Source organism: Erpetoichthys calabaricus, chromosome 15 (genome assembly GCF_900747795.2).
Source record: "Erpetoichthys calabaricus chromosome 15, fErpCal1.3, whole genome shotgun sequence".
Classification (NCBI taxonomy): domain Eukaryota; kingdom Metazoa; phylum Chordata; class Cladistia; order Polypteriformes; family Polypteridae; genus Erpetoichthys; species Erpetoichthys calabaricus.
The window spans coordinates 72,878,521-72,893,576 of NC_041408.2; the positions used below are offsets into that span (position 1 = coordinate 72,878,521).

At 40.1% G+C, this 15,056-nt stretch overlaps 1 protein-coding gene across 2 annotated transcripts in view; it reads right to left on the reverse strand.

The window, feature by feature from the left end:
- The window catches only part of asrgl1 (asparaginase and isoaspartyl peptidase 1), a 142,095-nt gene that overhangs the window by 81,289 nt on the left and 45,750 nt on the right, over positions 1 to 15,056 (reverse strand). For both annotated transcript variants that reach the window (XM_028820431.2, XM_028820432.2), the window contains exon 8: positions 8,264 to 8,488. In XM_028820431.2, the coding sequence (XP_028676264.1) occupies positions 8,265 to 8,488 (224 nt within the window). In that variant the 3' untranslated portion in view covers position 8,264. The remainder of the gene's footprint in view (positions 1 to 8,263; positions 8,489 to 15,056) is intronic.

The following is a 15,056-nucleotide window of genomic DNA, read 5'->3' on the forward strand; positions in this document are numbered from 1 at the left end:
GGTGTACTTCTATGGGAGAGATCAGCGGGTTTGTGTTTACTTCTTTTCAATATCAGTAAAATAACTCTCACACAAATAACAATTTGTAAAGACGATATAAAAATGGCATCCACAAACGAAGTAATTAGTTCCTGTATTATATGTTCTGTGGTCATACGTAATTTCCGTATCGTGTGGTCATGCGTAATTTCCGTTTCAAACGCGAAAAGAATTTTATATATTATAGATATACAGGAGCTGACCCACTGACTACTCTGCAGGCAAGCATCAAGGATTTGAACTTAGTATGTGATGTTGGAGGGAGCCAATGTAGTGATCTGAAGAGAGCAGTGGCATGTGCCTGCCTGCCTCAGACGGTCATACACCAGCCGTACTACTGCATTTTAAATAAAGGAAACTTATCTTAATAATCTGCCTATCCTTACTTATAACATGCATTTCAATTTTACAGTAAGTGTCCGAAGTAAAATTCACACAGGGGGACTTTACATCTGGACAAACCAGAAGTTATATGTGATTTGTTTCCAAACAAATGTATACATATAGCAATCCATGGCTATATGTTGGCTACACAGTTTCTTCCATAAAGAAGACCCTCTTCCAACATAAAAACTAACATTACCTCAAGGCAAAGTGACCCTTTTTACTTCTGTCTATATTGAGGTTAAACTTTTCAGCACATATTTGGTTCACACCTTGATACATGAGCTATACTGACTACTATTCATTTGGCAAGTGCCTCTACTGCAAGCCACTTACGTGTGAGGAAACCAACAGAAGAAAATAACTTTAAAAAGCAAATAACCAGCCTCAGATTGTGCTATAAGGCTCAGATTCCATTAGGTGACCACATACAAATCCACCACTGTTGATACGAGTTAAACCCAGAAATACTAAAGAATGAGATGATCTGTTTCAGGTGTGTTAGACTACTGTATAATCCATGTCAATGAGTACTATCACAAGAGTCCTCAGGAATCTGCACTAGAATTAATGAACAACACAGAATTAAAGGCAATGAACGAGATAAGACAATCAAGCGACACACAGTAACTTAAAATATTTCCGTGCTTTTTTTTTTTTTTTTAAAAAACACAGTTTAACAGACTTCCTAAGTAAGTAAAACAGCCAAATAACACTAAAAAAATGCCCTGTACTGCTCTAGGACCCTAACATGACAAATTGCAAACAAGAAGAGACCATTCAGTTCATCAAACTCATCAGGCTAGCTAACAGCTCAGGTGCCCCACCACATCTATCTACAGCCTTCTTCAAGTTGTCACTACTATGTAACTTGGTAGTTTGCTTCTGATTTCCACACACCCGTGTATGAAGAAATGCTTTCCGGATTCCTCTTACTTTATGCTGGGTGTCCTGAAGTGTGTGGACTCACTGGTCACATGACAGAATTCTGGTGGATGAGGTCTCCACATGTCCTCTCTGGAGTTTTAATTCCATTAGCCTGTCAGGATTTCTGACCTGGAGGCCAACTGATTGTTTGTTGGCCAAACACACCACGGGAGTGTGCCAGGAAGGGCACAAGACCAAAGTGAATGTGATTAAAAGGACTTGTCATGTTACACAAGTGCCACATTCTACTGATAAAGAACATTCCAAATGGCTCTACCAGAGCGACTAACGTACCCCCCCATCAACCCCCTGCTCACTCCGATTCCTCTTTTACATGAGATTTCTGGGCCTTTAATTCTTTTTAAATGTAAAGTGTACAAAAGCATTAGCAAAATGAATAACTATCACACTCTTAGAAGTATATTTAACACCAAATCCACAACAGGTGTACCAAACGAATTTCAAAAAAATCGATACAACTGATTAAAAAAATGAATCCATCATTATGCAATTAAAAAATCATGTTTACTTAATGAGACAGATGAACCTCTTTTCCATGTTTTACAGCTTTACTCCAACCAGGCTCAATTTTCAGAAATTTATTAAACGTAATCATTAAGATAAATGGGGAGGGTTACATCTAGAAAGGCATCCAGTGTAAAATTTGCCAGATCTATATGCGGACAACAATACAGATTTCCATACCAGATCGGTCGAGGTCCACATTAACAACGGACTCCACCAGTACTGTTAGCCAACAGGGTGCGGAGGGAAATTTGGCTACTATTGGCCGAATGGAGAAGAGGGGGGTGCCTCCCAAAAGGAGTCAGCAGGAAGGTTAAGAGAGTGGAAGTGAGGGTAGAAACTTTCAATGTTGGAAGTATGACTAGTAAGGGGAGAGAGTTCGCCGATATGATGGCGAAAAGGAAGGTTGATATATTGTGTGTACAACAGACCAGGATGGAGGGGGAGTAAGGCCAAGTGTATCGGAGGTGGGTTCAAATTGTTCTACCATAGTGTGGATGGGAGAAGAAATGGGACAGGGCTTATCCTGAAGGAACAGTATGTCAGGAGTGTTTTGGTTGTGGAATGATTGTCGATTATGAAGTTGGAATCTGAATGTGTGATGATGAATGTTATTAGTGCATACACCCGGCAACTTGGGTGTGTGATGGATGAAAGAATATTTCTGGAGTGAGTTGGATGAAGTGATGGAGAGTGTACCCAAGGGAGAGAGAGAGAATGGTGACTAGAGCGGATTTCAATGGGCTTGGTAGTGAATGGAGGGGATGAGGAGGTGATGGGAAGGCATGATGTCAAGGAGTGGAATGAAGACGGTCAGATGGTAGTGGATTTTGCGAAAAGGATGGACATGGCTGTGGTGAAAACATATTTTAAGAAGATTGAGGAACACAAGGTGACATGCAAGAATGGAGGAAGATGCACACAGGTAGATTTTATCATATGCATGAGCATCAGTCTAAAGGAGATTGGAGAATGCAATTAGGCAGCATAGGATGGTGGTCTGTAGAATGATGCTGGATCAAATTGTGGAAGCTGAAAAGGGAAGACTGTTAAGGTGGAGTTTAGGGAGGAGGTAAAACAGGCACTAGGTGGCAGTGAAGAATTACCAGATAGCTGGGCAATTACAGCAGAAGTGGTAAGGGAGATAGTTAGAAGGGTGCTTGGTATGACATTTGGACAGACGAAGAAGGACAAAGAAACCTGGTGTGGGAATGGGGAAGTACAGCAAAGTATACAGAGAAAGAGTGTGGCAAAGAAGTGAGATAATCACAGAAATGAAGAGTACAAGGATATAAGGCGTAAGGTGAAGAGAGAGGTGGCGAAGGCTAAAGAAAAGGCGTATGATGAGTCGTATGAGAGGTTGGACACTAAGGAGGGAGAAAAGGACCTGTACCGATTAGCTAGACAGAGGGACCGAGCTGGGAAAGGTGAGCAGCAGGTTAGGGCGATAATGGCAAGAGGAAAAGAGGAAGGCCTAAGAGGAGGTTTATGGATGTGGTGAGAGAGGACATTCAGATTCAGGTAGTACGTGTGACAGAGCAAGATGCAGAGGACAGGAAGATATGGAAACAGATGATCCGCTGTGACGACTTGAAACAGGAGCAGCCGAAAGAAAAACAAGATTAAACAATCATTAAGTTGCTTGCAACAGTTAAAAAAATAAATAAATAAACATTGATTAAACAGGAGTAATGATTGGTAGGAAATGTTCTCTAGTATCTTCACCTGTTTCCCATATTTTATAATCAAGTTGTGACTGCACTGCACATTTGTTTTCTCACCAGTTATCAGTCGCAGTAATTTCTTTAAAATTCCTTAATTCCCCAGAGACCCTCAAAATTCATCCAGTTAATGAAGTTACAGTGGTGCACGGTGTGACCCTCACTGGCTTGAAACAACCACAAGTAGCAGCAGTTGTGCTGCATTTTTTCTCAAAATTATAACATTAATTATACATTTAAATAAAGATTTGCATTTTATAAAGTGTTTATTACCTACATCTGGCTCCAAAAATCAATTACTGAACCCACAAATGGTGAAATTAGAGAAATTTGCGATGATTATTATTAAACGTGAACATAACTGATGAAATACGATGGATTGGAGCAGCATATTAAAGGCATTAACAGTGCAGTCAGGCAGTCTTCATAATCTTCATTTTTAAGATGACTACAGGCACAAGCAAAACTTGGGATCTGAAAAGAGAAAAAAAAAAAAAGTAGAAAAGCCATCCTTACATGTCATGCTCATATCATTCTTGTTAATTTACAGCATCACATTCTCACCGTAGGCTCAAAAGCACCTCCTGGGTCAGGTTTGCATGTCCCCTTCCGTTCACACGCTGCCATTTGCCTATTGATACAATTGTAACTTGTACTCTCTTGAGAGAAGTGATCAACAGAAGCCCAACTTTCTAACTCTCTTTCAGTTGAGGTTTGAAAATGAACTGTGCTGTCTGTCGTCTTAGGTGGTATCTTGTGAGGTGAGGACTGTTCCAGTTTTGATGCACTGCCTGTTTTATTCCCAGCCCGAGTGTCTTTGGCTTTTGCCTGCTTTTATTCAGTTCACTCAGTCAGGCTGGTAATTTAAAAGCTTGCACATGCCCTCTAGTGGTGAAAGTACACCATTCATACCGCAGCTTCCTCAGTTCTGCATCAATCACTTTAACAGAATTACCTGCAGCAAACTCCATTTGTAACTCCAAACGTAATGGGACTTTGACATCTGGCTATTAGGTATGCATAAGGATTTTACTAATAAACTAATAGTTTTAGCTCTGTGGATTGTGCCACGTTTGTGGCAATAAGTGTGAACCTGAAATGGAATTACCATACTGCTCAGAGGTGACTTGTGCTCAAGTTCCTCACAATCCACAGGTTAATAGGGTGGTTTGGCCTTGTGACATGCTGACCTGGGAGATCCTGTGACTCCCAATGACCCTAAAATTACATTAGGCCAGCTCACGAAAAGTATGGCAGGAATGTATGGATAAAAGGGATATGAAGACGGGTCCTGAAAACTCATAAATTGCAGCGCATTTCAGTAAGAAAGTTGGAATAAAATATTTAAAAAACACCTGCATCAGATTGTACCTTAAAACTTACACATTGATCTCAGGTAAAAATGGGATTGAAGGAACTCTTTATGCTTTGTGTTCTTGTTACATTTCTTTGACTTATATTATAGTTGTACAGAATACTGTGCATTTAATTAGAACTTTAATTAAATATCAGGTGACAAAGCTCACTGACACTAAATAAGACTAAAATCTTTCTCGGCCATATTTGAGCACCCTGCTTCACTCAGGTGCCCAGATCAGAACCCACAGTCTCAAGAAATGTGGGACCAATATAATGTAATAAAGAGGATGTCCAAGCTTGATTGAAACCTAGCTGTCACATAAACCGTTTTCTCAATGTGCACCCCTTAAATGCACACGGCCCTTCAGAATTCAGTATTCAAAGGTGAACCTGCAGAAGCCGTCTTATTCATTTAAGGGGTCTTCTGGAAAATGAGTCCCTGCTGTTCTACAATAATAATAATGTTACATTTATTGCGCTTTTCACAAACCCAAGGTCGCTTTAAAAAATTTCACAGATGACAAAAGTTTGTAGAAGAGGAAAGTTTTCAGTTGAGATTTAAAAGTGCAGAAACAGGAGTAATCTCAAAGAGACTGAGGAAGAGAGTTCCAGAGTTGAGGGGCTATAGCACTGAAGGACCTGCTCCCAGGGTGGAGAGTCTGGTGCGTGGGACAGTAAGGAGATGACTGCTCGAGGACCTGAGAGAGCAACAAGGAGTTTAAGGAGCTAGTAGCTGAATGAGGCAGAGGGAGGAAAGGTTATGTAGGGCTTTGAAGGTGAGAAGCAGAATCTTGAATTTCATACTTGATGGAACGAGTAAACAGTGAAGCTGGAAGAGAACAGGGGAGATGTGAGCAAAATGCTGTGTGTGGGTGAGGACTCTAGCTGCGGCGTTCTGAATATACTGTAGTTTCTGTATAGATTTTGCAGGGAGGCCAATGAAGAGGGAATTACAGTAATCAATACGAGACAATATGAAACAATGAACCAGAGTTTGAGCATCAGATAAGGACAGAAATTGACGGAGGCGGGCAATGTTACAGAGATGATAAAATTAAATTTTGGAAAGAGACCTAATGTGTAGCTCAAAGTTAAGTGATGAATCAAACAAAACACCAAGATTTCTGACAACAGGAGCAGGTTTGACGAGTGTACCATCAACAAAAACAGAGAACTTGGATGCCTTAAAAAGTTGGGATTTTGGACGTACCAGTAACACTTCAGTTTTATTGGCATTAAGTTTGAGAAAGTTATTTTCCATCCATAGCTTAAGATCAGTGTTGCATTCCGTGAGTGTGCTGGGAAGTGAATCTGTAGGGGAGTCTGCACTAAGATATAACTGTATATCGTCTGCATAACAGTGAAAGTTAAGGCCATGTCTGCGAATAATCTGACCCAAAGGAAGGATAGAAAGTAGAAAATTTAATGGCCCAAGGATTGAACCCTGAGGAATACCATTCAACACAGGTGAGGTGGAGGATTTATATCAGCCGAGTGTGACAAACTGTTGCCTATTAGAAAGATATGATGTGAGCCATTGAAGGGCTAAGCCAGAGATGCCTACAGCAGAGAGACGTGACAGGAGGATTTCATGGTTAACAGTGTCAAATGCTGCACTTAAGTCAAGAAGAAGGAGAATATTAAGGGAACCGCAATCTGCAGACAGGAGAATATCATTGACCACATGGAGAAGAGCTGTCTCAGTGCTGTGCTGTGTACGAAAGCCAGACTGAAAAGGCTCATAGTGTATTATCTAGAAGAAAAGCATGGATTTGTGTAGCAACCACGTGTTCCATCACCTTAGCCAAAAAGGGAGATTAGAGATGGGCCTGTAACGGTAGTGAGACCAGCTATGTTATATGGGTTGGAGACGGTGGCACTGACCAGAAAGCAGGAGACAGAGCTGGAGGTAGCAGAGTTAAAGATCTAAGATTTGCACTGGGGGTGACGAGGATGGATAGGATTAGAAAGGAGGACATTAGAGGGTCTGCTCAAGTTGGAGGTTGGGAGACAAAGTCAGAGAGGCGAGATTGCATTGGTTTGGACAAATGCAGAGGAGAGATGCTGGGTATATTGGGAGAAGGATGCTAAGGATAGAACTGCCATGGAAGAGGAAAAGAGGAAGGCCTAAGCAAAGGTTTATAGATGTGGTGAGAGAGGACATGCAGGTGATGGGTATAACAGAACAAGATGCAGAGGACAGAAAGATATGGAAGATGATGACCCGCTGTGGCAACCACTAACAGGAGCAGCCGAAAGAAGAAGAAGAGATAGGCCTGTAACTGGAGAGAAAGGAAGGATCCAGGTCAGGTTTTTTAAGGATTGGGGTAACTGCAGCAGTTTTGAGGGCAGTAGGGACAGAACCTGAAATGAAACATGCATTTACCAATGAGGCAATAGGAATACTAATTATGGATGTGCATATCTTAAGCAGAGAAGTGGGGGCAGGATCAAGCAGACAGGAGGAGGAGGAGGAAGCATTAGACTTATTAATGAGTTCAGAGATGGCAAGAGAGGCAACAGGCGAGAAACAAGCGAGTCTTGATGATGGAGATGGCAGATCAGAATGACTGAGTGACTGTGGTGTGGAGGTGAAACTGTGATAGATTTTATCAATTTTGGTATTAATGAAATGTAAGAAAGCCTAAAACCTTTATTACATCTATTCTGCATGAAAACATGACATTAAAAATTCTTCTCGGCCATCACTACAAACTACATGAGGTAAGTAACATATAAAACATAATTTTTGGTGGAGTACATTATATGGCTGAAGCAAGCAGCAAATTGCCTGCAGTCATCCGTTTTTATTGTTAGATCAGTCTCCTGAGCCATTAGGTCCCACTGTCAGTCAAATCATGGTCATTTCACCGCATCACTTAATTAATGGATTCCATATAGTAATGACGCTCAAAAAGGCAGCTGTGTCACTTGAATGATGGCCTGCTACATCAAGCGGTAACTTGCGAGAGACACAAGCACACAGACAGCTTTACTGATCCTAAGTGGAAGCTGCAGATGTTTACAGAAACCTACACATATCAACAGCAGTTAGATGTACACAAAAACAGCAATACAGTAAAATAAATACTTTGTTTTTAATTTACTTAACATACAGTATTACAATAAGATGATTTGCAATTAGAAAAAGGTGTGCCAATGTAATATGAGAACAATTTGAATACATAATCTTCAGTTATCTTCCTTTCTTTACTTTTGGCATTCAGTTCCACCAACAGGTAGAGCAGCATACACTCAACTACATTAAAATAAAAAAATAAAGAGGTTAAAATAAAGTAACCCATTACCTCACGAGTGTCCTGAAGTATTTGCTAAAGGCCTGGTGTTGTGTTCTCCATGCTGAGATCCATAGTGTAAAATGCCATCCTTCACTGTGGCCCACGCCATTCGCCTGTTGGTAAATTTTGCTGTCCATTCTCCAGATTTGCTTATCACTATGATGCCCCCTTTGCCTTTCACCCGTGTTTTCATGTATTCCAGTGCTGTGTCAGCTGCCTGGCTGGGAGACATTCCTAGGAAAACAAAACAGGATTCCTTTTGTGAGTTTCTGGAAAAGGCTCATCCAGGATCTCAAACTTGTTTTCTGGTTGCCCACTTTGGAATGGTAGAGACCACTGGGGTAAGTGTTGAGTCTCCTTTACAGATTTTGATATGAAAGTAGTGTTTTTGTCTAATTTCTTTTATTGAAAATAAATGATTAACACTTCCATTTTTGAAAGCATTCTTTGTTTACAGCATTTTTTCACACCTGCCTAAAACTTTTGCACAGTACTGTTTTTTATATATATCTCAATTATTGTGCAAAAAGTTCTAATCTTTGGAGCACACATTGCCCATGCCAGGATGAGGTGGTGTGGGAGCGGCTCGTTCCATTATTTGAAGTTGTGGCTCCAGGTGCAGCTGGGACATCTTTTTTGTTTCCACTGTACCTATGCAGATGCTTTCCAGTTTATCTTTCATCAAGAAGACTGAAATGCTATGTAAATAGCAATATTTATCATCATTATTATTATTATCTCACCAGGTCTTGTTCTGACTCATGGACAGAAGGGGCTCCTTCAACCTCCTTGGTGTTAACCTCAAGTGTCTCTCGAGCACGGAATTCTACGTAAATACGGTTATGGCCGAGTGTCTTTCGGTTAAGCTGTTTTGTTCACATGTACAGTGTTAAGTGTTCTTAAATATTAATCTCCATCATAACAAAAACTATGGACTACAGTTCACATAAATGTGTAGATACTAAAAATGCAGATTGCTGGTCAAATTGTGTTTTAGATTTAATATAAGGTAACCTGAAGGGTTCAGCTACATGTCAGATAAAGCCAAGGCCCCCTTACATGGCACAGGACACACATACATCAAACTCAGGACCTCACTAAGAAGAGCTGAACAAAATCTCACAGTCTGAGCAGGACTACCTCAAAATGCACAGTTCATCCACAAGGTTGAGTAAATCTTCATTCATACATCCCAACTGTGTCAATGGAGGAATCAAACCTTCATATACTGATCTGAGTGCAAAGTCTGTGTTTTGTTTGATTGTCTTGTATGCTTTCATTTTTTGTCATGTTATAAATAAATTGCTTTCTCTTCTTAGCTTTAATATTTAAAAACTGAGTCTCGGTTTGGCTGGCTACCATTCTCTCCTAGGCCTTTTTACATGCCTCAGATGGGTGGACATCTCTGCACATTCTTCGGTGGTTTTGATGGTTTGTAACACTTTTTAACTTTTGTGTGAAATCAGTAAAGTTTATGAATTTTTGTGGGAATTCCTGCATGGGTTTCACCAGTCTATGCGTCAAATGAGGGGTTTTGGGACTCAAGGATTTTGAATTTAGATTAATTTTTGCATGTAAAGTATATTGGCAAAGTTACATTTTTAGTGTTTTCCACAATGCCATCTTGTTTTTATTAGGGTGCCGCCATTTCTTTACAACAGAGTGTAATTACAGCCCACAATACCTATGAAGTCAGTCATGTAATGCACCAACATCATGAAACACTCACAATGTTGGTCACAAATTGGCCATTGCATGCCTGGTTATACTACGGTTAAGATTAGGGTTGTGCGAGGGTTATCTGACTCAAAGGGCATTTTGTGACCGATGTTGTAGGCATTACGTGACCTGTGGTCTTAGGTACTGCTGGCTGCAGTCAGACCTAACTCTTTACAGCAATGTCCATAGTGATATTACCCAGAATACCACAGAATGCACAATGCCTTTGACGTCATCTCAGCGATGGTGTAAATGTCAGCCCATGCATTTACGAGGTATAAGAGTTTGTGCTTAAAAACTTTGTGTTTTCTTGAAAAATATATTTTGCTATTGATCTCCCAATTAACAAAATTTTGCTCTTGTGCTCGATTTCTGAAGTTGAATTAACATTTTGGTCCCAACAATTGATCTTCTTGACTTATGGTTTTGACATCAACTTGTAATCACTGGGGGGGACCAGCCATTAATCCATACACTCTATTTATTTACATATACAGAGAGCAAAATCACCACAGAGGCCTTATGCTCCATTAATAGTATTTTTATAACAAAAAGAAGCAACACCAAAGTACAATTACAAGACTTTCACCTCCAATACATACTACTAATCAAAAGTTTGAGGTCACTCAGAAATGTTCGTGTTTCTTATAGAAATTGGCACCGTTTTAATCAATATCCCTTTAAATTGATTTTAAAATTATAGCCAAGAAATTATTAGTGTTTATATTGGCTATTACTCCTTGGAATGACCAACTTTTAATTTGTTGCTCACAAATGGCTGCAATCAGCAGCCATTCCTTCAGTGTCCTAGTGCTAAACCCCCTTCCTTAGCTTATCCTTAATTAGTAATGTTTAAATGCTGATGGGTAATTACAGGAACCTTTGTAATTGCATTAGTATCGCTGAAACCTGATATTCTGATCACTTGGGTTACAAGTACTGGCATTTCTAAAGTTCAGTTCTGGATTCAAAAATGGCCAACATGAAGCAGTTTTATCAAGAAACATGTCAGTCTGTTGTTTTCACGTTTTGTTCAATCTTCTGCTTAATAATTCCTTCCATTAATTTACCTGGAATGCATGTAAAGCTTATTGGCCTACAGTTGCTTGGATCAGCCTGATCACCATTTTCACATAGCGGGGTAATATTTGCTATTTTCCAGTCCTCAGCAATTTTCATAGTGCACAGAGAATTCCCAAAGATATGTGCGAAGGGTTTCTATCTGCACTCGCTAACCTCTTTAACCTCTCGAGGATAACTGTTACCTGGTCCTGGTGATTTGTTACATTTCAGCCTATTTAATCTAAGCAGCACATCTCTCTCCACAATCCTCACCTTCACACAGCATATCAAACATATTTAAACATGTATCATGTCTTTTAACTGGAAGGGTGCCCAAACTTTTACAGATGCATTTTATGTTTACATATAATCTGTAAAATTTAGCAAGTAAATAGTAAACAGATTCAGGTTTTGTTTTTTTTTTCTGTAAAGGTTGTGTTAACTTCAACAAAGCATGTAATTTGACCAGAATGTCCAAACTTGTACTCACACTGTGCAAGTGGGCACGTCCGGGGTACTGTGAGGGAGAATGTGGCATCAGGCAGGGACTCTCTGTACACAAAGAAAAACTCAACAGTTACTATTGAATCTGACAGGTAAATGTGATGGAGCAACCACTCCTGAAAGATGCTACACAAAATACTGCCAGACTGATGGAAGAAAAGACTAAAACGAACAATGGAGGGTAAAACAGAAGGGGATCACAAAACACAAAGAATAGAACAAAGATACTGTAAATACTGCTGCTTTCTGTGCTTTGTATCATAGGTGGCTGCCCCTACCTAGAAGGTGGGATGGCTCGCATCTTCTCAATTATTAACTGCCTTTTGACTTCGGGTCTCCTATTTATTACCTGTGAGCCTGCTCCCACATCACAGCTCAGTTGGTTCTCTGTCACAAGGCAAGCTTTGAACTCCATACTGGGATTATTTTCAGGTCAAGGAAGACCCATCTTTGGCTACAGAGACCAGCTAGGATTCCCCATAGCAGCCCCGAGTCCTGTGTAGACCTTATAGAAGTCCACCATGTACCTCCCTCTTAAAGCAAGGTGAAACAAACAGTCCTGGTCTTGCTCTTAAGTGGGCATCCTGGATACATCTTTGCTATCTGGGGACATTACAGATCCATCTATCAACCAGGGGGTCTTGAAGCCATTTGCCAACCCTCCACAACTCCCTCTTCTCTCTCATATGACTGATATTTAGGGATACCTTGCTTCTTGTATTTTGGGGGGAGCAAAGGATATTTCCATCCAGGCTGCCACTCTACGTTTTCTACTCTGGTGCCTCTACATATAAGGGGTACTCTGGTGTTGGCCTCATCCCTGACATCCTCCTTCTAGCAGGTCACCCCCTTCCTGGTGGGATTCTGACTTCCAGACACCATCAGCTCTGACAAAGTACAGGGTCATGGCACGCTGCCACCAGCCACTGAATATGTTTAAGGCTGGTTTCAGTTAATGAAATGTTTATTCCAGGGACTTAGAGGATGTAAACATAAAAATACACTGTAATTGTGGCAACTTAAATACAGTCATTTAGTAATCTGATAAAGCAGATATTTAACATTTGCATTTAAGGAGACCACAGCTTGATAATAAAGACATGAACACTATTATTAAGTCTTCAACACACGAGTAGCATGTTGGGTGGGTGCTGCGTAAGTTAAAAGGCATTTCACAATTGAATATACTTTTTAAAAACTCAACAATTAGGACTGAAGCTGCTGTGCCTCAGTAGGCTTCCGCGTTTCTATGGTCAGGTAGACAAGGAACATCTGATCACCACAGAATCTCATTTTATGAAATATTATGGTCATCCATTTTTTGAACCCATTATTTCCAGTTTGGTGTCACAGGAAAATGCAGCCCATGCAGGCGGCAACAGATGGAACCAACCTGGGATGACATGACAGTCTGTCATTGAGTACACTCATAGACATCGACAAATACTCACACCAGGCCAGATTGCAGAAGACACTTAAACCTCAATGCACTATGGCTTCTCATGTTGTAAACCAAAAAGCATTGCTGCGTGTTTATTTACTAACAAATAAGCAAACATACTTTTTAATAATCTCTTTTTTCTTAGTTTTCGCTAAGCAGTAAAATGACTGTATCACTTACACCAGTGGGTGTCAAGTTCAGGTCTGGGTAACCCCGTGGCTGCAGGTTTTTTTTGACTGACCTCACTGTTTAATTAGCCATTCTTTTTATTTCTTTTCTTATTTTGCATTTAGAAAAGTGAATTAGAGTTACATTTACATGATTTTGTATGTTTTACCATATCATTAAATTCTTAACTATGTCACTTTCTTTCAAATTTGCATTTTCTGTGGTGTTTGCTCATGTAGCCACCTTAGCATTTTTTACCCTTAGAAAAATAAGTAAAAAAAATTTTGAATTTTTTTCAACAATAAAAAATGTTATATGCTATAGAAACATATAAATACCAAAATGTCACATATAGTAGGAAAGGTAAGTCAAGTGTCCACTGCTGTACTGATGCAGATTTAGTACACGTTCTTCAAGTGACGTGTTTTTTTATATCACTTTTCCTTATATCATTTATTTCCTTCTTCATATCATTTATTTCTTTCTTTATATCTTTCTTGAGCTCCTTTATGTAGGTTGCCATTGCGGCAATCATTACCTTCAGCTCAGACAGATCGTTTCAGTCTTTGTGCTCCGCAGGTGAAGTGGCAAGCCCAGTTAAAACAGATGCTCCCAGCTCGAGAGGAGTACATGACAATGCAGAAGGCAAGGCCATTTTCAGTTTCAATGAATCTTCTGGAAATCGACGAGCTATCGTGACTTGAATCACCTGCATATTTGCTCCACTTTCACTCTTGGCTGGAGACGATGATGCAGCAGCACCAGGCCTTGGGAAATCGGTGCTTTCGCCTATCTGTTTCAGATCAGTCTCTGAAAGGCCTACCTTGAGTTTGGACTTGATGCCTGTCTAGGCTTGGATGAAGCTGTAGCTTCCTTTTCCGTTTCTTTCTGAGCCCCTTTCCTGCTGCTCATGTTTATATATGCTTGCATATACTGTAATAGAACCTCCTCGTGTTGGGTAAATACAGGATACCTTGTGATGATAAAAAAAAAAAAAATAAGAGAAAAAAAAAAAAAACAACACTGCTGCTAACGGAGTTCCGCTTCAGACGTCCATCTCCCGTAATGGACGAGACTAACTCCTGAGTGACGTGTTTTGAAACAGCCACCAAACAGTCTCATGTTGTAACTGGGACATTAGAAGCACATTTCTCTGTGCACTTTTCATATAATATTCTTCTGTTTCTTGAGCATGCGAGGGTAGAATGTTAGGGCCTGAACCTCATGATCAATGCACCCTTGTGTTATTGTAAGCTTCTACAGCACAAGGCTTAGCGACTCCCACAGTTCCCCTGACAAGAACATTTACAGTTACTGCATTGTGAACAGTACATTGGGGGTTAGCATCTTTCTTGTCTTTTTACTTGATCAAAGTAATTTTGTCTTTTAGCCACGCACCACCTTGCACCATGGTGAAGCTTTACACAACTGAAGTCACCAGGCATATCGCAGCAGTTCAGTCATACAGTATCATATGCATCAGTTTCACTATCCGTGTCAACGTCAAGATGACCAATTCACATTTTTTTTTCCATTTTTGATTCAATATATTTTATTAACCCCCGAGGGGAAATTGTCTTTTTGCATGACCTTTGTAGGGCACAGTGCAAGTTCAGCCATTGTACAGCACTTTCATGTTAAGGGCCTAGCTCAAGGGCCCAACAGAGTAGGATCCTTTATTGTCATCACTACTGCTTGAGTCAACTAATGGTTCAGTTTTAGTTTGCTTTACAGTTTCTCATTTGCTTGCCATTATGGTTTGGTTGAAGGCTCCATTCCAATCATTCATATTGATGAGTTTTTTTTTTACACATTGATGTTATTTTGTCCACTGGATGGCTGGAAGAATATTGTTCCGCAAGTTATTGGGGCTTAACACTCTAAAGCAAATCATTACATGTCACTCCA